At 45.2% G+C, this 24,520-nt stretch overlaps 1 protein-coding gene across 4 annotated transcripts in view; it reads left to right on the top strand.

Moving 5' to 3' along the window:
• Positions 1-3,555: 3,555 nt before the first annotated feature.
• The window catches only part of INTS4 (integrator complex subunit 4), a 49,180-nt gene continuing 28,215 nt past the window's right edge, over positions 3,556-24,520 (top strand). For 2 of the 4 annotated variants that reach the window (XM_053310830.1, XM_053310829.1), the window contains exons 1-12: positions 3,556-3,703; positions 5,926-6,123; positions 9,137-9,254; positions 11,144-11,250; positions 11,730-11,915; positions 12,463-12,513; positions 14,032-14,120; positions 14,307-14,427; positions 16,231-16,302; positions 18,334-18,508; positions 21,729-21,934; positions 23,331-23,473. In XM_053310830.1, the coding sequence (XP_053166805.1) occupies positions 3,647-3,703; positions 5,926-6,123; positions 9,137-9,254; positions 11,144-11,250; positions 11,730-11,915; positions 12,463-12,513; positions 14,032-14,120; positions 14,307-14,427; positions 16,231-16,302; positions 18,334-18,508; positions 21,729-21,934; positions 23,331-23,473 (1,523 nt within the window). In that variant the 5' untranslated portion in view covers positions 3,556-3,646. Of the gene's footprint in view, positions 3,704-5,925; positions 6,124-9,136; positions 9,255-11,143; positions 11,251-11,729; positions 11,916-12,462; positions 12,514-14,031; positions 14,121-14,306; positions 14,428-16,230; positions 16,303-18,333; positions 18,509-21,728; positions 21,935-23,330; positions 23,474-24,520 lie in introns of those variants that run through there. The other 2 variants (XM_053310833.1, XM_053310831.1) reach the window with 2 other exon arrangements.

Raw genomic sequence — 24,520 nt, 5'->3', positions numbered from 1 at the left:
AAGGCCAGGCAACAAACTATAAACATGTACTCAGGCAGACAGCCAGTTTCTTCCTAGACATATCAGCTTTTCTACATATCAGCTTTTCTACATTCTACATTCCACGGTCCGTCGCTTTAACCTTTCGGGGGATGGAAAATTACTAGAGGAACAAAGCTTTTACAGTGCTTTGCACTGACAGGCAAAGCAACTTCCCTTGCAGAGAACTATTATTCAAACTATCTCAAGCTGTGCAATTCTGTTATTATTTCACTGTACATCAGTTGTGCTGGTTTCGCTCCCGAAGGGGCCGCGTGGCCCCTTCGGGAGTTGAACTCCAACTCCCGAACGGAGCCTCAAGGCTCTGTTCGGGAGCCAGACCATGCCCCCCGCATCTGACATCAGACGTGGGGGCATGGCTAGCCCTCGCGTCTGCTGTCAGATGTGTGCGGTGGGGTCAGCGGGGCCGCCGCAGCCGCAGCCGCACATGCGCCGCCAGCGGCCAGGCTCTACGCCTGCTACACTATGTTTCTTTTTAGACCGTGAGCCCTTTGGGAACCGAAAACCACCTTCATTTTCTTTTTCTATGTAAACTGCTTTTAAGAACGTTCTCATTTAAAATCTAAAAATAAGGCCCATTCACACATTATGTTCAGCACTCGTACAATGAGTGTACAGTGTACACAGGTACAAGCATTCACATGTTATGTTGAACACAGATAGAGAAGTATGCTTCCTATTTGTACCATGCATTTGAAGGGCCTGTATCCAGGTTCACCCTTAAAATGAACGCAGGTACAGTCATTCACACAAATACATGTACACCATGTCCGAATTGGGCTGGCCACTGGCGGATTAAAGGAGAGGCAGTAGAGGCAACTACCTATGGTGGCAAAATTCCCCCAGCAGCACATTTTGGTCTTATGAAATAATAATAATAATAAACTTTAAAACGGGGGGTGGGGGTGGGGGTGAGTTTAAATTGATTTTTAACTGTAAAGCCCGCCTACCTCACAGTGACAGCAGAGAGGGTGGTGATACTCCTCCTAACCCAAGCCCGTCTACCTCCCAAATGACAGCTATCGCCCAAAATGGGGCTTTGCTGCACATGTGCACAGAAAGGCCCGAAATGGGGCAATAGCTGCCATTTGGGAGGTAAGTGGGCTTGGGTTAGGAAGGCATCGCCACCCTCTCTGCCGCCACGCCAGCGCACTGTGGCAGTTTTAACATTTAAAAAATAGATTTTACTCCCCTGTCCTTCCTCCTTTGCCATTGGGGTGGCAAAGAGCTTAATCTGTCCCTGGGGCTGGCTATCTATCTGTCAAGCTGTTTGGGCCTCACTCACTCCCTGACTGACATGAAATTCCTAGACCAAACCTTTCTATTCAAAGATAGAAACTTGCTCTTTTGACAAGTTGGTTCTAGTAGTGGTTAGAGTGCTGGAGTAGGACCGGGGAGACCCGAGTTCAAATCCCCATTCAGCCATGAGTTTTGCTGGGTGACTCTGGGCCAGTCACTTCTCTCTCAGCCTAACGTACTTCACAGGGTTGTTGTGAGGAGAAACTTAAGTATGTAGTATACTGCTCTGGGCTCCTTGGAGGAAGAGCGGGATATAAAAAAATGTTAAAAATAAAAATAAAATATTAAAAATTCCAGAAATATTGCTTTACTGGAAATTGCCGAAAAACAACATAGGAAATTATGCCTTCCGGACTTTCATCAGATTGATGAAGAAAGAAACAAGCTATATTGTTTCAGTTCAGTGGATTTCATTCTGTGCTGGATTTTCACGAAACTCACTATATGAACATGAATATGACAAATCTTCAACAACAACAACAACAGCAACAATTCATATACCTCTTTTCAACAAAAGTTACCAAAGCGGTTTACACAGAGAAATAATAAATAAACTAGAGAGCTTTGTTTGTCTATCTCATTCAATGTCCTATAATTTGTATTTTTCAGGGTTCTTGGCATCCTCAGTACAACGCAGCTCTTCTGGGCATCAGCTAGCAAGGAGGAGGGGATGATGCAGCAAGGGATGATGGGAGTTATAGTCCAACAGTGTCAGAGAACCTAAGGCTGGGAACCCCTGATTTATGTTGTTGTTATATTTTATCCTTCTAAACAACTTTGAGCATTCTTAAGAATGAAAAAGCAAGATATGGAAGGATATATACTTTACAAGATAAACAAAAATAGTGGCAGGAGAAAATAAAAATATCTGTTATTAATAAAAACAAAAACAGCAGAATCTGGTAAGTAAAGGAAGAACTAAAACAAAACCTGAAAGGTGAGACTGATAAAACCTGGAATGTATTAATAGTTTCCAAGCACGTATAGAAACGACCTTTGGTCGTAAAAAGACCCCCTACTAGGTGCTTGCAATAGTTAAAATGTATAATGCACATACAATTAAAACTAAACAAAATAAAGCAACAATTAATAATCTGAACATTAATTCACTGACTTATCAGGACCCAGAACCAATTACCTGACAAAACATAGTTTTATTGTTATGATGTAGACAGTGCGATAACAACACACAACACCTTTCCCCATAGACACAAATAGGTCTCTGCTCCCAATGAACTCTAGTCTATTTTTACTGATCAGACAACTATACTGGTCAGTTGTAGGCACAGCTCGGGCTCAGTCACAGAACCTGCGGCCCTATGTATTTTAACACAGCTGGTTTAAGGGAACACAACTGTATGATCCATATTTTTATTATATGATGATTACTTGGAAAGCTGCTTTATTGTACACTGAGTCTGGTAACTGGGTCTAGAGTCACTGCCAGGCTGGCAGCAGGTCTCTAAGATTAAAACCAGAGATCTTTCCCAGCCCTACCTAAAGATGCCAGTGATTAAACTTAGGATCTTCTGTATGCAAAGCATGAGCTATTTTATTAAACAATAAATAATAAAATGATGAAGACCTTTCGTAATCATTTGGGCATGTGCAGAGTGCATTTATCTCATGACAACCACCCCCATCCAGTTTCCAGGTGAGAAGGAATCATTCCAGTAAAAGCTGTGCGCCTCTGAGGTTTATTGGCATAAAATGATCATGCGCACGCACTCTTGAGGACTAAACCCTGAAGCCGTCGTTGCTATAGCCCGTTTGGGTTTTATGCCCAAGAGGGTACACTTTTCTTGATAAAGGACCTCTGCTTCCCCTTTGCAGAGCTTAAAATCCTCCATTTGCGGGGCAAGAGTGATGGAAGGAAATAGGAAACATTTTTTTAAAAATCAGAAAGGCAGTGTTAAAGGCCCCTTTTCTTTGCAGTACTTTCACATGATCCATCCAAAGTAAAAATGACTCCAGATAAGATTGGTTTTGGGTTTTTTGTGTGCGTGCAAGATTCTCTTTCCCCTCTCTCCTCTGGAAGAGCTTTCTCAGAGCATTGCAACTAATTGCAGCCTCTAACCCTCCCTGTTTACCTAACTTGTACTCCTAGTTCCTTCCTCCACTTTTGCCCCGCATATGGATTAATCTAAACACTTCAATTGGGAACCGCAAATCATCACCGCATGGATCAGAGGGGAGGAAAACTCTCTTTGGCGCATCCTCCAGAAGACGCCAATACGGTGGCCGGAGAGGCTCACGTGTTTCTGACAAGCGCGATTCGAGGTCGCTTCTACTTCTAGTTCTGTTCAAGATGGCGGCGCACCTCAAGAAGCGGGTGTATGAAGAGTTCAGTAAAGTGGTTGTCCAGGTAACCCGCGGGAATGTGAGGGGCTTCGGAAGGGGAGATAAAGTGCTGAGGACTATAAAGGGGGTGGAGTAGGAGGACCTTGACGGAGGAAGCCTTGTAGCCTAGGTGGGAAGGGAGACTGTTTTGCTTCGCTGCAGGAGCAAGCACACAGGTGGGCAGTGCAAACCCACATCACTTTGAAATCCTAAACTGGGCAGATTCAAGAACGGCTTCTGCGTCTCTTGGCCACGCTCTGCTAGACATCGGGTTACCAACCCTGGAAAAAAACCTATTAAGTTAGAGGGTTGGACTAGGACCAGGGAGACCGGAGTTCAAATCCCCATTCAGCCATGATACTAGTTGGCTGACTCAGGGCCAGTCATGTATCTCTCAGCCTGGCCTACCTCACAGGGTTATTGTAAATCAGAATCAAGCTCAAAATTACAGGGGTTGTTGTGAGGATAAACATAAGCAGGTACACTGCTCTGAGCTCCTTGGAGCAAGAGTGGGATATAAATGCAATTAATTAATTAATCTACCTACCTACTCACCTACCTCTCAAAGCTCCTGCTCTGTTAAGAGTAGCTCAGCACACATAAATTAGGAAAGCAAAGTATTTCCTGGCATTAAAATCAAGCAAAAGGGAAAGCATTGCTGGCTTAATCTCAAGAGTCTCATGCTGCTGTTAAAAGCACAGGAGCAGAGCTGGTCTTGTGGTAGCAAGCATGACTTGTCCCCTTAGCTAAGCAGGGTCTGCCCTGGATGCATACGAATGGGAGACTAGAAGTTTGAGCACTGCAAGATATTCTCCTCAGGGGATGGAGCCGCTCTGGGAAGAACATCTAGGTTCCATGTTCCCTCCCTGGCAGCATCTCCAAGACAGGGCTGAGAGAGATTCCTGGCTGCCACCTTGGAGAAACCGCTGCCAGTCTGTGAAGACAATACTGAGCTAGACAGACCAAGGGTCTGGCTCGGTAGAAGGCAGCTTCCTAGGTTCCTATCTATCTATTTACCGACCTTCGACTGAGTCAGACCATTCCTCCAACTGGCTCCGTATTGCCAACATTGACTGGCAGCGGCTCTCCACTGTTTTGAGCAGGAGTCTTCCCAGCTTTCGCTGGAAGTGCCAGAGCCTGAACCTGGGACCTTCTGAATATTCTCTACCGCTGCACTAGGGCCCCCATTCCCTGTTCCTGGAGATCCACCCACCCCCCGCTCCCCCGCCTGGCCAATATTAACAGTAACTGGTCCTCTCCACCCCCAGCACAGTATGTCCGGTGACTGTTGCTGGTGTCTCTCTCATGTTTCTTTTTAGATTGTGAGCCCTTTGGGGACAGGGAGACATCTTATTTATTGATTATTTCTCTGTGTAAACCTCCCTGAGCCATTCTTAGAAGGGCAGTATAGAAATCGAATGAATAAATAAATATTTTTCACAATAACACGGTATTGTAATTGATACTGGCACGACGGTGCCAGTATAACTAGATGCCTGGAGATCCGTGCTGATTCTTGGACTCTAGGCCAGTTCTGAAGGCTAGCAGCCCATAGGCAAACATAGCTTCAGCTCACCCCTGCAGCCCCTTTGCAGCCGGCAGTGTTTGATTTTAAATTGTTAAACTGTGTTAAGTTTCTGTATATATTTTAACTTGTTTTATACTATTGTAAACCGCCCAGAGACGAAAGTTTGGGGCAGTGTACAAATGTAATAAACAAGCAAACAAATAAATAAAATAATGCCAGGAAATATTTTGTTTTCCTAATTTATGTGTGCTGAGCTTAACAGCGCAGGAGGAAAAAGACAATCAATTTGAAGCCTGCTAGCCAGAGAGACAATGTCTTTTGTCAATATGATCCCTAAAATCTGCTTATGATGAGTCTCTCTCAGGCATGTATGAAGCAACAGAGAAATGGTGCTTGTTGCTTCTCTGTTTATTTCACTTATCCTGCCTTTCAGGCACAAGGCTGCATAACACTATGTAAATAAAAAGTCAAATGGCATATAATGCTATGATCTTGCAGGTCAGGGGCTCTGAAATTTGGGTCTTGGATGTTGTTGGTCCTTGTGGCTGGGGATGATAGGAGTGTCGTTCAACAATGTCTGGGGACCCAAGTCTGAGAACCCTTGTTGTGTGAGGTTGTACTAATAGGAAGGAAATTACTTCTGAGATTATTGGAGAAGAATGTAGCATTGATGCCCGCCTTTGTGTAAATGCATCCTTACTGTGAATTTTACTTTTCAGCAACAGCAGCATGAAGAAATCTCAGCAAAGAAACTCCGACTAACCAAACCAAGCAAGTCAGCAGCACTCCACGTGGATCTATGCAAGGCCACCTCCGCAGCAGATGCACTGCAATATCTACTCCAGTTTGCCAGGAAGCCAGTGGAGGCTGAAAGTGTGGAGGGAGTTGTCCGAATCTTGCTGGAGCATTTTTACAAGGTAGGGAAAGTGGCTTTGTATTTGCTAGAGCCCTCCAACTCCAGCAAGAGAAACATCTCTCAGTGTACAAGCAGTGTCTTGCCTCCTCCTGTGAAGCAACTCCTACTGGGATATGGAGCGTGAGGCATGCAAGTTGTAACTTTGGCCACTTCTGCGGTATTTCTCAGGGCCTGTTCTTGGAGCTGGTTCAATATGTCTTGGCCATGGACATGAGCCAGCTGGGGAGGTCGTTACCATTGCGGGGGTGGGGGGTGGATGAATGCTTGTGATTTGTGACAAGGTCTGCAGAGGTGATAGCATTGCAATACTTTCGGCTTTCAATGTGTTATCATGCACCCTTTCCTGGAAGAGTGTGATCAGTGGTGCACATGCTGGTCACTTCCAGGCTTGACTACTGCAATGCACTCTGTGTGGGGCTGCCTTTGTACATAGTCCAGAAACTGTAGTTGGTGCCACCAGGTTGGTCTCTGGGTTGTCCCGAAGAAACCATATCACTCCTGTTTTGAAATAACTAAGCTAGCTCTGATTAGGTTTCCAGGCAAAATACAAAGTGCTGGTTATCTCCTATAAAGCCCTTAACAGCTTGGGCCCAAGGTATTTAAGATAATGCCTTCTTGGTTATGAACCCTGCCACCTATTAAGATTATCAGTGGAGGTTTGTCTGAGGGTGCTACCAGCTTGTCTGGTGGCAACTCAAAGGCGAGCCTTCTCTGTAGTTGCCCCAGGGCTGTGGAACACACTTCCTGCTGAGAGTAGAGCTGCTCCATCCCTGATGGCTTTTAGGAATCGACTGAAGATGCATTTCTTCAGCCAAGCTTTTTAGTTGAAGTTTTAGTTCAATTTTATTGAGTTAACTTTTATATATGTTTTAAATGTGTTAAGTTTTTGTCTGTGTTTGTTATTGTAAACCTCCTAGAGACTTTGGTGGTGGGCTATATAAAAATACATTAAATAAATAAATTGATTGTTTATTTATTTTATTTTTATTTTTGAATTTATATACCGCCTTTCGTTAAAAAGATAACCCCAAGGCGGTTGTTCTGACCATTGGGCCTGCAGCAGCCCGATTTGCAATGGTGTTTTAAAAGTGTTTAAATGTTTTAAAAGCACAAAAACTACTATAAAAGTTTATCATTGTTGTCAGCGGAATGGAAATGAAAATGGACAGGAATGTTCTCCAAAGATTACACCAGGGAGAGAGTAGACCAGTTTGTTCATTGTTATTATTATTTGCATTTATATCCCGCTCTTCCTCCAAGGAGCACAGAATAGTGTACTACATACTTGAGTTTCTCCTCCCAACAACCCTGTGAAGTAGGTTAGGCTGAGAGAGAAGTGACTGGCCCAGAGTCACCCAGCTAGTCTCATGGCTAAATGGGGATTTGAACCCGGGTCTCCCCGGTCCTAGTCCAGCACTCTAACCACTACACCACGCTGGCTCTCCTAGGTTATCCTAAACCCTTTTCTCTGTGAAAATATGACTGCAGTTAATTTGGGGATAGGGATAAAGAAAGGGGGATAACATACAAAAAGCTGCAAGTGCAACAATGCTATCACCTACTTTCCATCTCTAGAGGGGTAGATGTTGCCAAAAATCACTACGAGCCGTTGTCGCCTGAGATGTTACCAGTGCCTAAAATTTGTGGGTCTGGCTCATGGCCTGTGGGTGAAAAGCTCAGTCTTTGCTGACTTCAGGCCTTCTGGATCAGACTGATGAGCCAGCTTGTTTTCAACAGTGCCCCACCAGATGCTGTGAGGTAGCCCATAAGTAGAGCATGAAGGCACAAGATCTCCTGTGCTGTTGCTCTCCAGCAATTCATATTCAGTGGTATACTGTTTCTGAACATGGAAGCTCTTTATATCAACAATAGCAGTCCCTGATGGATTTTGATCTGCTGTTGTCCGTGATGAGGTGGGCTGTGTGTGTATATATTTCGCTGTCACTGGCCCTATTTAACCACAGCACAACATCCCTCCTGTGGCTGTTGCTTGTGTGTTCCTTACGTTTCTTTTTAGATTGTGGGCCCTATTGGGATAGGGAACCATCTTATTTATGTATCATTCTATGTAAACTAGTTTGAGAACTTCTGTTGAAAAGATTAATGTTTTACTACTATATAGAAGTAGTACATTGTAGCAGCGAGAGAGCAGCAGAACTTCCCAACTAACTGCACTGGTGTAGTGGGGAAGCTGTAATTTTTTATGCTCTTCCTCTCCCTGGGAAGCCATCTGTGCCACCCAAAAACATGTTGATTTCGCCGCCGCCGCCACCACTACTACTACTACTACTAACAACAACAACAACAACAATAATAAGATGTTGTTGTTATATACCACTCTTCAACCAAAGTTCTCAAAGCAGTTTACATAGAAAAATAAATAATACATAAATAAGATGTTCCCCTTTTCCCAAAGAACTTACAATCTAAAAAGAAACAAGGCAGATAGCAGCAACAGCCACTGGAGGGTTGCTGTGCTGGGGCTGGATAAGGCCAGTTGCTCTTTCCCTGCTAAATATGAGGGAATCACTGCTTTAAGAGGTGTCTCTTTGCTCAGTTAGCAGGGGACCCTGAAGGCCATGCAGCCCTCGGGGTCATATTTTCGGGTGGCATAGAGGGGTTTCTGGGGAAGGGGACGGCATCGAAAATTGCCTCTGCACTAGTGCATTTAGGCTGCTCCCTTGCTGCACCTGTGCATCTTTGTTCCGTATGTTAGCCCCTGTCTGGTTTGCAAACTGCAAAATCTGAGTTAGGCCATGAAGGTGGCCCCTTGAAGTTATAGGGGCTAGACAGAAAGAAGGATTGTGTCTAACGCTCCCTTCCTGTCACTTAGTTTGCAACTTTCTTTAGTCTGTCTTTCATTTTTATTTCCCCTCTTTAAGGAATGTTAGAAAAGCTGACTGTGTTTTATTTAGGTTTTGTAAAGTGCCCCAACCAACAACCAACTGGTGTGGAGCAGGGTAGGAGAGCATAGAGAGAGATGTTGTTCTGACTCCTCACTTTTGTCATCTTAGGAGAATGATGCTTCTGTCAGACTGAAGGTTGCTTCCTTGCTGGGTTTGCTTTCGAAGTCTCCAGGGTTTTCTCCTGACTGTATTCTTGACGACGCTGTTAACACACTTCAAAATGAGAGTATGTAATGCTTTTCAAACAGAGAATTAGAATCCTTCCAAAGCACGTGTGTGTGTGTGTGTGTGTATAATACACACACACACTCACATACACACACACACACTGCATATGATACTGCCTTACTGAGCCCAATATTGTCTATTCTGGCTGGGAGCAGCTCTCTAGTTTCTCAGACAGAGGTCTTTCCCACCAGCTGCTGCTCAGTCCCGTTAGAACTACTGAAGACCTTCTGCATGCAAAGTGTGTGCTTGACCATTGTGCCATGGTCCATTTTTTCCTCTTGGGCCAAAGGATAAGTGTTTTTTGGTTTTTTTCCTGGCTACAGGATAGGATGTCCAGTTTCCTGCCAAATCACAGTCTCTGAGGGCTGAGGGGGCCAGTACAGGATCTCTTCTTTTTCTTTCCTTAGTGGGAAATGTTGATGTGAGATTCTGTTGAGATGAGCCTGGTCTTACATCCTAGGCTAAAGTCTGAAAGTACTGTAGACAGAATTCTCCAAGAAACGAAAGGAATCCTGCCTTGTCCCTACTTCTTCCACTTTCATGTTCAAGAAGGATTTGATGCTTGCTACACCCTTGCTCCATAGCCTTCCTGTCTTTCAGACACAGCAACTTGGGGCAGATCACATGCTTTGCATGCAGAAGGACCCATGTTCAGTTTCCAGCATCTTCACTTAATCAGAGCATTGGTAGTGGGACTGTAAAAAACCAAACACCTCTAAATTATTGGAGAACTGCTAGCAGTCATAGTAGACAGTACTTGGCTAAGTGTGTCAGTAGTCTAGCTTGGTATACAAATACAACAAATATTTATATTCTGCTTTTCAACAAAAGTTTCCAAAGCGATATACATATATATTAAATAAAATGACTCCCTTTTCCCAAAGGGCTCACAATCTAAAAAAGAAACATAAGACAGACACCAGCACTAGAAGGATGCTGTGCTGGGGATGGATAGGGCCAGTTGCTCTCCCCTGCTCAATAAAGAGAATCACCACTTTAAAAAGGTGCCTCTTTGCTCAGTCAGCAGGTTAGCTTCATGTGTTCATGTGATTTATGGTGTCAGAATGTGATTTACGGTGTTTTAAAATGCTGAAATGCATAGGTTGAGCAGATATTATTTAGGAGGGGTGCAGAAGCAAGTACACAGCAGGCTGTGTTATCAAAACTTACTCCTCAATGAATTTTTTATGTTTTTGGAAACAGTTGTCTGTGGGGAAGAGTTACAAGAGAACAAGCTTACTTGTTCTGTCTCTTTGCATTAGTCCCTGTCTGAAGGCATTGTACATAAGCTTGGTCTCCCATTCAAACAGTCATCAGGCCAGACCAGCTTAGTTTCAGCAAGGTTGTGGCATCATGTGCCTGATTCAGACCATGCCATAATAGATAAGAAACAAAAAATGTTGCTGCTATTATATTATTATTTCATTTATATACTGCCCATCCCAGAATAGCTAAGGAAATAACATTTAAAAATGTTAATGTAGACATAAAATAAAAACAGTTAAAATTAATATAAAACTCATTTTAAAAACCAATTAAATATTATTAAAAACCAAGTTGAAAAGATGGGTCTTTAGGGCTCTCTTGAAGGCCTCCACAGGTAAGCCTCTTATACCTACGGGGAGCACGTTCCACAGCCAGGGATGACAACTGAGAAGGCCCGATCCCAGGTTATTTATTTATTTATTTACTATTAAAACTTTTATACCGCCCTTCCAAAAGGCTCAGGGCAGTCACTAGTGGCTCAGGTTGCCACTAGATGAACTGGTAGCACCCGAAGACAGACCTCTCCTGATGATCTTAATAAGAAGTGGGGATCTTGCAGGGAAAGATGATCTCTCAAGTAACCATATATAAGCCATGATAGCAGTTCTCTTCTTCTTTAAGAGTCCCACCAAGTTCTCGCTCAGCTGCTGGACACCCTACTGCTGATTGGGATGAAGCTCCAAGAAAATCCTGCTGTGAGGATGCGCCTGGTAGACGTGGCCTGCAAGGTAATCAGGGCTGTTGACCAGTCAGAGAAATTTTAGTGGATTGATAATCTAGCTCCTAACCAGTAAAATTGAATTGGGATGAGCAACACCCTGGTATAAATGCTTCATTAAGGTAATAATTCCCTGGGACACAATAATATGATGACTTTGCAGTTTATTCAGTAAAAGCTGCCCCTGATCATTAGACCACCTTCCATACTTTATTTTGAGTTCCCTAACATACCAAGACCAAAATACCCTAAATAATATGCAAGTGGATTCAGCTTGTGTAGCAAAACCTATTTAAAACTGACCTCCACTTAATCAGAGTTTTAGTTCTGGTCTGAGTAATTTGCAGTAGATTGACAAGTATTTCTGGCTCTCAGTAGTTTGTTTACAGTATCGTATGTAAAATTACAAGTGTTTTTTTTTTTTTTAAGACAAACTATTAGGAGGAGCTAGTCTAATCTGCACTTCCCTTCCCTCCCTTGGTTCCTCAGCATCTGACTGATTCTTCCCATGGCGTAAGGAACAAATGCCTGCTTCTGATTGGTTGTCTTGGAACCGGGGAAAAGGGCATCTCGAAAGAGGTGGAAAGCCAGCCTCCCAAAGACGTCCAGAAGATAATAGGAGATCACTTTAATGACCAGGATCCTCGGGTTAGGACCGCGGCCATCAAAGCTATGGTGGGTGTATTTGGGGTGCAGTGGTGATTTCAGAGTCCTGATGGCAGACCTGGGGCACGACACATTTAGTCACTTCTTGGTCCAATTTTCTGCACAAAGTACAGTCTTCAGCATGGGGTACATCAGAGCTGGGAGATCCTACTATTGTGGCTGGGGATGATAGGGCTTGTAGTCCAACATCTGGGGACTCAAGGTTGGCAACCTCTATATTAGAGTTCAGCAACTGGTGCCTCTCGGGCTGACTCAATCTGTAGTGAAGGTGAAAATTATCTTGTGATTCCATCTTTGCATCTCTAGTTTGGGTATGGGTGAATGGTATCTCTATTGGAGATAATTTTGTGGCAGAGTTCCCTGTAGGAATAAGTTCCATAAGAATTCTCTCTTTCCTTTTTCTTTCTTTCTGTTAATCTTTCTTAATCTGGTGGGCTACTGTGTGAAACAGGATGCTGGACTAGATGGGCCTTGGGCCTGATCCAGCAGGGCTGTTCTTATGTTCCCTGAGACACAATAATTGCAATTTGGTGCTTTCCCTCCCTTTTCCCTATAGCTCCAGCTCCATGAAAGGGGATTAAAGTTGCAGCAAACCATTTACAGCCAGGTAATGGGCGTGATGTATATTTTCGTGATGGGGGACCCTAAATATAAGGGTGGGTCAGTGGGAACTAGATGATGTGCTTAAATATTCCCTGCAGGATGCGTTTCTAACCCTTGGAATGCTATTCTTAAAAACAGAGTCTGTGTTCTTGCTCATCATGCTTGGGTTCAATCCAGAGAACTGGGAGTGAAATTCCACTTGTGCGTTGGAGCTTTCCCACCCCCTCCTCTCCACTGCAGCTCCCCTGAAAAACTGCTCTTGGCGATCAGGAACCTTCCAGAACAGCATAGGATGGTGTTCAGGGAGTTACAGCAAAATGGGAGAAATTTATAGAAATGGTGGGAGCTGATTTCCATGAGCAGAAGTTCCTTTCTACTTGCACTAGTTCAAACACTTTTTTGTCCAGGATAAAGAGAGAGAGTACAACCATAGAGAGTACATCCTGATCTATAAACATGGGGAAAACTCAGACCCGGCTCTAACTGACGCAGGCATAGAAACCATTGGTGGTGTATTTGCTGCTTTCCCTGCTGTGGTGGTTTCGTGTAGAGCAGGGTTCCCTTCAGCTGTTGTGGCTGGGGTGATGAGATTTGTAGTCCATCAATATCTGGGGGCCCAAAATTGGGAAGCTTTGGTGGTGGCCATAGGCTGTTGCACGAAACAAACAAACAAAAAGCCTGCCAGCTGACATTGCAAAGATGAAACAGTTGTCCTAAGATGTCTTTTGACAAATGGTAATCTAAAAGTTTATCCGATTGAAGAGCAGCCATTGTTAGTTACTTTAGATCCCACACTCCCTCCAAGGAGTTCAGCTCAATGTCCATTGAGTTCTGATTTTATTCTCACAACAACGCTGTGTTAGGTGTCTATGATAAATATATATTTGGGGAGGGAATAGGTGAGATTCAGTGCCCATGCACTGCATGAGCATTTTGGGTATGGCTGCCCCTCTCAGTTTGTGTATGTCTGCTCTGGAGAGCCCCTGATTTCTGGGAATCTTTTTGGGGTGCTTTAAAGGGCTGGTAAAATTCTGCACAGCAATTTGGACCCCATTCACTGTTATATCTTGGCTTGCATTAGAATAGAGAATCCTTACATAGGAAGCTGCCTTGTGCTGAGTCAAGCCATTGGTCCGTTTAGCTCAGTAGTGTCTACACAGACTGGCAGCAGCTCTCCAAGGCAGGAGTCTCTCCCAGCCCTACCCAGAGATGCCAGGGAGTGAACGTGGGACCTTCTGCATGTGCAAGCATGGAGGTGCTCTCCTACTGAGCTAACCCCACTAATGGAAATACCTTACAGTTCTCACGCGTAGTCTCCCATCTAAATGCAAACCAAGATATGCCCTGTGTAGCAGAGGAGACAATTCATGCTCGCTAATCACAAGACCAGCTCTCCTCCCCTTTAGTATGTATGTTTTTTGCTAGTTCATCCAGTTTGTATCACAGTAGAAACTCTGTGAAAAGATTGCCGTTAACATGAAATGTAAATCTGTGTGAGGCTGACTGGAAATCTTCATTTTAGGCATGTAAACTCTTAACAGATGATTATGAACAGGTCCGCAGTGCTGCTGTTCAACTGACCTGGGTCCTTAGTCAGCTCTACCCAGAAAGGTATGTCGGAAATACAAACTAGCCTCCAGAGGAGATGCGAGGGCAGGGAATGCATGTCTGTGGGCTGTCTGAATTGTGTCCATTAATGGTCTTTTCTTGCATGCCAGACAAGAACACGCCTCAATACATTTATATAGTTGCACATCTGACGCGACTTTCTCTCCCCCCGCCCCCCGGCCATTCCAGCATTGTCCCGATCCCTTCCTCCAATGAAGAAATCCGCCTAGTCGATGATGCGTTTGGAAAGATTTGTCACATGGTCAGCGACGGCTCCTGGGTGGTGAGAGTCCAAGCTGCGAAACTCTTGGTATGGGGCCGTTCGCGGTCAGACTTGCCTTGGAATATTGTGTCCAGTTGGGCCTGCCTTTTAAGAAAGATGTTGATAAATTGAAAATGGGTTTAGAGGAGAGCAGCAAAGATGGTAAAGGGTCTGGAAACCAGGACCAGTGGCCGAGCCCCAATTGGACATGTGCCCCTGGGCTATTGGGATTGGGGGGGTGCACCATGGCACCCCCTTCCAGGGTACCCCCTTGTCGTCGTCGTCCTGTACCCATCAACAAAGTGTGGCTCAGGCTCCCACTTTCCTGGTGAGACCAGGAAGCTATTGAGTGGTGCAAGGAGCCAGGTTTCCATAGATGCAGGGGAAGTTAGGAATTCACGGCTCATCTGCATCGGGGTTCCCAACCTTGGATCCAGTGTTTCCTGTAACAGGGATTTCTGGGCGATGACTACAACTCCCATCACCCCCCACCAACAGCCATTGCAGCTGGGGGTGATGGGAGTTGTAGTCAACATCTGGATATCCCTATTACAGGGAGCACTGCTTGGGTCCATAGGTAGTGATGATGGACTGCAACTCCCATAATCCCTTTGGCCACTATGGCTGGGGGTGGTGGGAGTTGTAGTCCAACACCAGCTGAGGACCCAAGGTTGGAATCCCCTGATCTAGATGAAGCAATGCCGGTCTCCAGCTACGATAGCTGGCACATTGGTGTCTTATCCCTTTCTGAACGACCATATTTACTTGGATCCAGGACTAGGTTTCCCCCATGTTCCTTGATGTTAGAAATTGGGGGAAGGGGTAGTCTTAAATTCAGAGCCCTCTTCTTTTCAGGTATATGGGTGGTAGTAGTAAATATAATCAGTATTTATCCTTTATTTTTAAAGAGGGTTGTCTTAAATTCAAAGTCATCTTCTATTCAGGTAAATATGGTATCAGTGGGGCCCTGCTCTGAAGCATGCTTAGGTTCTGGTCTCCTCCACCCAAGTAGGATTCAGGGAAGAGGGGTCTTATTTTGCCAGACAGGCACTGCACCTTCTGGTATGTGCCTTCACTTGGACTCCCAAACTGTACGGAATTCGGTGCACCAATATATGGCAATGATCGCAGGCTTAGATGGGTTTAAAAGGGGATTAGATGAAACCTCCATGTTCTCAGGCAGTGTACCTTTGAATACCATGCCGGGGATGGACTCTCAGGAGGGGTCATTGATATCATCTCCTGCTTATAGTAATGCCTTAATTTGACTTTAAAAAACCTTTAATGGTTTGGGCCTGGATACCTGAGGGACCGCCTGCTCCCAAAGGTTACTGCCCATTTGATGAGGTCATCTGGCGTGGCGTGGGCTCTGCTCCGGCTGCCGACAATGAGGGAGGTTCGGTTGCCGTACACGTGGGACAGGGCCTTGTCACTTGTTGACCCCAGACTCTCGAATGCTGGCCATCCGCTCCTTGGAAAGCATGTGAAATATTGGCTTTTTACCCAGGCTTTTATATGATTGTTTCTATTGCTGCTGCTTTGTATCTTTTATGGTTACATTGTGCTGTTTTTTAATCTTTTAATTAGATCTCTGTTTTTATATTCTAGCTAATATTTTAATTGTGTAATTTTTTTAGTCTTGTTCTAAGTTTTGTGTGAACCACCTTGAGATTGTTTTAGTAAAAGGCAGCATAGAGAATCCATCAATCAACCAATCAGATCTTGTTGGAGCAGGATGCTGTGTTAGATAGACCCTTGCTCTGACTCATCGGAAGTGCTCTTAAACTTGTCTGTGTTATGTTCGGCATTACCTTACAACTCACTTGCTGCTTCTTTGCTCTTTTTCTCCAGGGATCTATGCAGCAAGTTAGTTCCCATTTCTTAGAACAAACGCTGGACAAGAAACTGATGTCAGACTTGAGGGTACAGAAGTCTTGTGGGTTTTTTCTGGGCTTTGCGTGTCTGTCCGTGTGCATGACGTGTGTTAGAAGCGGCACAACAGGTTTCTTTTTTAATGGCCTCCTTTTTTGTGAATTCTTTCCGTGCCTTCAGGCCACTGGGAGCTGGCGTTCTGGCAGTTGGGAGTCAGTGAAGTCTGAGCGGCAGCTGCTTTTCTTCAGCTTTTGAAATGGCCCCAGGCTATTCTGGTTTCATTGGAGAAACTCAGATATCTGAGTGGCAATATCTAGAGTTAGAGATGTTACTGTTCTTATTGAATATGCAACAAACCTGTTCTAGTCCAAACGTTTTAGAATATTCAAAAATCCTAGGCAGCTCTTTCCAGTGAGCAGTACAGGAAGGAAGGGAGAGCTTTGAATATTTGGCTTTTGCTCTGGCTTCTGCTGCAGGCTCGCACAATGGCTTTGGACAGGTGTTTTGTTTTGTTAAGGCAACGATACTACACACAATCCACAAATAACAGCTCCTGCACAAGTCCCACTAAAATTAACAGAGGCTGAGTAAACATACGCTCCTGCGCATATGTTAATGAAGCTTTCTTGGGAGAAGTCCGTTGTATCGATGTATTTGTTATGTCGGGGTTTCTTAAAGTTGGATCCCCAGATGTTGTTGGGGGTCCAACTCCCATAACCCCTAGCCACAGTGACTGAAGGATGATGGGAGGAGAGCTGGTCTGGTGGTAGCTAGCATGAATTGTCCCCTTTGCTAAGCAGGGTCCACCCTGGTTTGCATTTGAATGGGAGACTACATGTGAGCACTGCTAAATATTCCCCATGGGGGGTGGGGCCGCTCTGGGAAGAAGAGCAGCTGCATATTTGCATGCAGAAGGTTCCAAGTTTGCCTCCCTGGCGTCTCCAGATAGGGCCCAGATAGACTCCTGCCTGTAAGCTTGGAGAAGCCGCTGCCAGTCTGTGTAGACTGTAGTGAACTAGATGGGCCAGTGGTCTGATTCGGTAGAAGACAGCTTCCTATGTTGTAGTTCTGCAACATCTGGGGACCCAAGTTTGGGAACCCCTGTGTTATGTGTTGGGTCCCAGAACACAGTCTAAGGGCACACAGTGCAGCCACCTTACTGAAGCTAAGCAGGTCTTGGTGTGGTCAGTGCCTGGATGGGAGACCCATGTATACCGCCTTTGAAGATGGGGCCATAGCTCAGGGGTAGAGCATCTGCTTTGCATGTAGAAGGTCTCAGGTTCAATCCCCCAGTGGCATCTCCAGGCAGGGCTAGGAAAGACTCCTGCCTGAAACCTTGGAGATCTGCTGCCAGCCAGTGTAGACAGTACTGACCTTGATGGACCAATGGTCTGACTCAGTATAAGGCAGCTTCTTATGTTTCTGTGTATATATTTAACTATGGAGGAAAGTGGAATAAAGGGCTTTGAAACTGCATCTGGGGTGTTTCAGGTCAAGCTCATTCCTTTGTTGAGCCTCAGTGTTGCCTCTATGGATCCTAGGCATGCTTGCTTCTTGCCCCTAACATCCCTCGTGTCCTGTCCTTCTTTCTCCACTAATGGTCTTGGTCTCTGGTTTTAAGTATGTAAATCCAGATCCTGAGCACAAGAAAGTTAAATTTGAATAAAGTGTGCAAATGAAACACACCAAGCTGCTTAATTTGTATAATTTATTTCAACCTTGCAAATAACTCCATAAAAGTTACCAGTCCACCTTCCCACCCATACCTATTGTAAGGAATTTGTGGAAAGGAAGAATGGTCTTTTTTGCTTATCTGCCTGGTTGACCTGGAGGAGATGTTTCTTCACTGCAGGTGACTAAGCAAGTGTCTACTTACAAATCTGTCTGTCTTGATCACAGGATTTGGGACTCCATATTATAGAATAAGGATATCTGGCAAAGAACATTGGCTCCGCATTCTAATTTATTGCTCCTAGCCAGGCCTAAACCGTTAACTTATAATTTTAAAAAGTCACTTTTAGCAGAAATTGTGTGGTCATGTCATGTCTAGCTTGCTAACTCTTGTATCTGTTAAATCTACAGAGAAAGCGCACAGCCCACGAGCGAGCCAAAGAGCTCTATAGCTCTGGGGAGTTCTCAAGTGGCAGAAAATGGGGGGATGATGCCCCTAAGGAGGAAGTAGACACGGGAGCCGTGAATTTAATTGAATCAGGTGCCTGCGGGGCCTTTGTTCACGGCCTGGAGGATGAGATGTACGGTGAGTGGAGGCTCAAGAGACCCGATTCTTTTTGGAGGGCCATCAGCTGTGTAAAGCAACTGCTCAGGCTTGGGTCCCCAGGTGCCGTTAGACTAAAACTTTCATCATCCCCAGCCACAATGGCCATTCAGTAGCTTTGAAAGAAGCAGTGGTCTGCCCTCTCTTGAAGTCTTCTTCCCTGGTCCCAGAGATGTTAGATAATTTTAGACCTATCTCCAAGCATCCCTTTTGGGGGAAAGTTTTGGAGAAAGTTGTTGCTGCTTAACTTCAGAGAATCCTAGATGAAGTGGATTTCCTTGGCCCTTTTCAGTCGGGGTTTAGGCCACGGCACAGCACAGAAATGGCACTGGTTGCTCTGGTGGATGACCTCTGTTAGAGCCTCGAGGAGGGGAGCGTGTCTCTCATGGTTCTATTCGATCTCTCAGTGGCTTTTGATACCATCAACCATGGTATCCTTCTGGGTCGTGTGGGGGCGGGGTGGGGAATCACGGGCACAGTATTGTGCTGGTTCCGTTCCTACCTTAGTGGATGGTTTCAGACAGTTTGCATTGGAGGTGAGTGCTCTAGAGCATGGCCTCTCTCTTGCGGAGTGCTGCAGGGCTCAGTCCTCGCTCTCATGCTTTTTAACATCTATATGAAGCCGCTGGGTGAGGTCATCTGTTGGTTTGGGGTGAGGTATCATCAGTATGTACATCACCACCCCAGGCCAATCCGGGGATGCCGTGAATGTGTTGACCCAGTGTCTGGAGGCTGTAAGGGTTTGGATGGGCCAAAACAAGCTCAGGCTTAATCCCTCCAACACAGTGTTGCTCTTGTTCAGTTCTCGATCTGGCCAGGTTCCGGTTTCGAGTGTTTCCCTTGGTGGGGTCTCGCTCCCCTTGAAAGAGCTGGCCCACGATTTGGGGGTCATCTTGGACTCATAGATCCTGCTGGAACAGCAGGTGGAAGCCATGGCCAGGAGAGCCTTTGTCCAGCTTCATCTGTTGCGCCAACTGCGGCCTTATCTCAACCGGCAAGCCCTGGCAACCGTAACTCATGCCCTCCTTGCCTCTTGGTTGGACTACTGCAATGCGCTCTACCTGGGGCTGCCTTTGAAGACAACTGGGAAGCTTCAGCTGGCCCAAAATGCCACAGCCCGGCTGCTTATGGGCAGCGGAAAATATGATCATGTTTCACCTTTGCTGAGGTCGCTGCATTGGTTGCCAGTTCGCTTCTGAGTCCAATTCAGGGTGCTGGATATCATCTGTAAAACCCTTCAGGGTTTGGTGCCTGTGCACCTTCAGGACCACCTCTCACGTCCAACTTCGACCCACCTTGTGAGGACATCTCAGGTGGACCTGCTCAGAGTTCTGGGCCCAGGGTTGGTACGTGGGGCCTGGCTCATGGCAGGGCCTTCTCTGTTGCAGCCCCTTCCTTATGGAACACTCTGCCTCCTGAGATTTGTAATGCCCCCTGTACTTTAAGAAGCTCTATTTTGCCAGGCTTTTAGTTTTTAACATGTGGGTGGGTGGGGTTCTTCTTTTCCTTTTTTTCTTTTCTCCCCCCCCCCCCCGTTCTTCTCTTGTCTTTATTGTTTTAATTTATATAAACCTCCTCGAGTCTATGGAAGTCAAGCGGTCAATACATTTGATAAATAAATAAAATGATGGGAGTTGTAGTTCAACAGCATCTGGGGACTCAGTGTTGAGAACCCCTGGCTTAAAAAATGATTAATTGATTAACTGTCTTTCCTTTTACAAGTTTACATTTAAATACATTTGCATATTGCCAACATCTTTATGTTTTGAAACAGCTTTGTGAAAAATTGTACAGAATTGTAAAGAATTTTCCATTCAAGTAAAACCTTTATTGTGTAGATTATGTAGGTCATTGCAAAATTACAGCCATAAGACCAAAAAACCAGAATTGAACCCACAAATTCCAGATAATATCTCCTGCTGGTAATGGCTATCTCAGCCAAATATTTTTGACACCGCTTTCTTACAATTACAGTGAGTAATGCTGCCATGTGATATATTTATTATCGGCAAGCAGGTTAGAAATCCGCCATCTCTTCAATGGAGAAAACACCTCCAATAATCTCTGTTGTACAGGAGAGACACTAATATATAATCTACAATGTTCTCCAGCTTATCTATTCTGCATTTAAATTGTTGGAGCAAAACAGACAACTTCCTTTTATCTCCTGTTTATGTGCTGTGAGCATCATCTAAAATCTAAAGAGGCTGTGCTGGGAACAGAAAATGTTAAATCACAGAAATATTGGCCAAAATCCAGACTAATGTGGAATAATGTTTTGTGCATGCAACAGTAGAGGGTAGATTTTCGCCAATCCCACTCTCCCTTTTTTGGCCTCTATAGTTCCTGAAAATATGTTCCTTAGGGTTGTGGGATTCTCAGGGACGTATTCTAGTGAGGTGCAGAGGGAAGCAGGAGATGGTGAAAATAGCCCCTGTTGCATGTTCAACATTAATCTGGATGTCAGCCACTCTCTTCTGCTGTGATCTTTTATAACCAAACTAAATAATCCAAATAAAGCTTATTCATGGGAGCAGAGGCAGTCTCTAATACTTTCTTTTTCATCCACCACTTCAGCAGCACTCTGAAACTAAAGTATCTTTTAAAAATTTCAGTAAATGTGGCCTTATCTCACAGGCTCTCAATTAAAATTTGCTCTCCTCATGTGCTTCCAAGTACTGCTTTAGTTGGAAATAAGTTGATTTTCAGCGAAAGCTTTTGATGAACATACTGATTGCAAGAGTTTGCATGTTTTCTCCTCATAACGGCCTTTTATCTGAACTTAGCATCTTTGGGACCTGCACTGACCCAACTGGTGGGCAGTCCAAGGAGCTGCCAAGGGAAGCAGGAAAAATCTTGGATAACCAGAAACATCCTGGTGAGGTGGCATATCTCTCCTCCCGCCCCCATTTTCTGATTGCAACATCTTTTCCTTGTAACTCAGTGCACTGGAGGTGTTCACTTCCACTCCACTCAATTCAGTTGTAGGGGATAGCATAAAGGGAGCATAATTAGGAAAACTCCTTGAGGACAAGATCTCTTTCTGCCCAACCACGGAAACAACAAGATATAGGGGGGATGGGATGGAGTGGCCACATTTGAGCAGCAAAACAGCTACAACTGACTCTGCTTTGGACCAAAGCATAACAAAATCCAGTTTCCCCCCTGTATCACTTCTGCTCTCTCCCGCCACTTCTTTCAGAGGTTCGGATTGCCGCTGTCGAGGCCCTCTGCATGTTGGCGCAGTCCTCACCCTCTTTTGCGGGGAAGTGCCTCGATTTCCTGGTCGACATGTTTAATGACGAGATTGAAGAAGTGAGGCTGCAGTCGATCCACACCATGAGGAAGATTTCCAACAACATCACCCTCCGAGAGGACCAGTTGGACACGGTGCTCGGTGTCTTGGAGGCAAGTGTGGCCCCTTGCAAGGGCTTCCTTTTGGTTTTTATTGATTCATTTAAAAAGATTGCCCTGCTTTCTTTTCACTAAGAACTCTGTCTGATCTACTATCGTGATAAAGTTTATCTATCTATCTATCTATCACTAAGAACGCAAAGCAGCTAATTGTATGAAGATATAAAGCAAGATCATAGTAAAGAGAAAATGGTTGAATTCGTAACAGATAATTGGTTCTCCCAAAGGCCTCTCTAAAGAGCCAGGAGTGCTCATCAGGCCCCAGCAGGTATGTAGTGACGAGGCTATATGGGCATTTCAGAGTTTGGGGGCCATAACCAAGAAGGCCCTGTTCCTTGTTTCCTCCCACTAAAGCCACAGTTGGTGGAACATCCAGAGCCAGGACCTCAGATGCTGAATGGAGTGTATGGGATGGCACCTGTGGAAGAAGGCAGTCCTTAACCTTTTTCAAGGTTTTCGGCTTATCTATTTCTGATTTGCAGCAAATCATAGTTTGCTATTTGTCAGGAAAAAAATTCAGCAAACCATGGCTTGTATGAACCATTGCTGCATTGGGATGAAGTGGCAAACTATGAGTTTAAATACTTCTAATTAGCACTGTGCAAGGCGGAAGAATCGGAAACGCATGTCGGAATTCCCTCCCACCACCACGAGGAGGCAGCTGATCACAGGGCAATTGCCCCTGGTGGTATGGGGCGGGAGGAGGGGGCCGCTTCATAAAATGCCAACCCAGCACTGGTGCGGGAAAACTGGGCGACTGCAAAGACTCTCAGGAGCATCTGGGGGGTGGGTGGGGAGTGATGCAGGGATGGCTGGGAAGAAGTGCATTGATGCCTGGGGGCTGTTGTTGCTCCTGGAGCTTTTCCCATAGGAGAGGAGAAACTTTTCTTAGTGGGTGGGGCAGGGAATACAGCCCCCAGGCATCCCTGTGCTTCTTCCCAGCTGCCCCGTGCTTGTTGCCTCCCCTGAATCTCTATCTCTCCTCCCACACACACACCTTCTGGACACTCGCAAGAATCTCTTCAGCCACCAACTTTCCCCTCATTTGTGCTGGGTCGGCATTTAAAGAACTGCCCCCTTTCCAGTACTGCCGGGGGAGGGTGGGCAATTGCCCTGCAATCGGCTGCCTCCTTGTGGTGGTGGGTGGGAATTCTGATGTGGGCTTCCAATTCTTCCAACTTTCACAGACCTCCATTGTCTCTCTTCCCCTTGCATGCCAAGGAAGTGGAAAAGGAAGGGAGGGGAGTGAACTTGAGCCTTGCCGCTACTCTTTCTGTAGCAATAAACCGCCTGAATGCAGCCCCTCTCTCGTGCGCACGCATGGTGCTGGTGTTCCTCCATCAGTCAGCGACATAGTCTGGGGTTCTGAGGTCTTTGTGTGTTGCTTTAGGATTCTTCCCGAGATATACGGGAAGCTCTTCACGAGCTGCTGTGTTGCACCAACGTCTCGACAAAAGAAGGCATCCATCTGGCACTGGTGGAACTCCTGAAGAACCTCACCAAGTACCCTACTGACAGGGATTCCATCTGGAAGTGAGTTCTTCTTCCTTCTTAAAATAGGAATGATAGTGACTTAAAGGGTTGCAAAGTAACTGTTATAAATCCCATTTGAACGGTACACTCGTCCAGCTGAAATCTTGCATCATTCCAGTATGAAAATATGAATAAGCAATGTTTTAGATATCAAAAGGTCGGCTGCTGAATTTCAAACTGAAGAGAATCCAGCAATGGCTTTTGGCGCCGTTTTCCAGAATGCCTCAAGGCAGAGATTTTTAAAACTGGGTCCTCAGATGTGCTTGGAGTACAATTCCCATCCTCTGGAGACCCAAGTTTGAGAACTTCTGGCTTGTGGGTTGAGAATCCAAGAACTGCTTGGGCTCATGCAAAGGTCTAGCAAGCAAAACATTTTTGACTTTGGAACAATTGGCCAGCATACGATATCGCAGGCTGCTCTTCAGCTCCTCTTGGTTGTCAATACAGTTTATTTGGTATGAGATTTGTGTGTCTGCTGTTTGAAGAGGAAAATGGATCCCAGACCTGCCTGGGCATAGACCATTTCACAGTCCTTTGGATGGTGGAGGGCGGAGATCCCTGGAATTGGTTGGGATAGGGAGTGTTTCTGCTCAGCCCCTCAGGAATGGGTAGGCCTTGGAGGATGGCGATGAGAAATTGCAGGAGAATCCAGTGCTCGGATGTGGCTGTGCAGGTTTATTCCTCCCCCCACCCCCGGTAACCTGTTAATGAACCAATTATGGCATCTCCAGTTAGGTTTCCTATTCAGTCAGTCCAAGTCAACTGCAGGGTAAATGAGATATTATGAAACAGTGACCCTAAATTCTAAAAACTAATTGGAGTCCTCTGCCTGATCCCCCCCCCCCCCCGAAATGGTGCTCTTCTTAGCCGGTGGTGCTCTTCTTAGTTTCATGAAAATTTGACAATACTTCACCGGAGTATTAACTGGTCAAGCCTCTTAATTGTTTCCTGACCTTAATTCTTTATATTGATAAAGGGGATGCATTTGAAGACGTGAGTTTGAGTTTGTATTTTACTGGTTATTGCAACTAAAGTCCCTTGCTAACT

This window comes from Hemicordylus capensis, chromosome 3, assembly GCF_027244095.1.
Source record: "Hemicordylus capensis ecotype Gifberg chromosome 3, rHemCap1.1.pri, whole genome shotgun sequence".
NCBI lineage: Eukaryota > Metazoa > Chordata > Lepidosauria > Squamata > Cordylidae > Hemicordylus > Hemicordylus capensis.
Note: the sequence above shows the minus strand (reverse complement) of the source record. Positions and strands in the feature narration are given on the sequence as shown.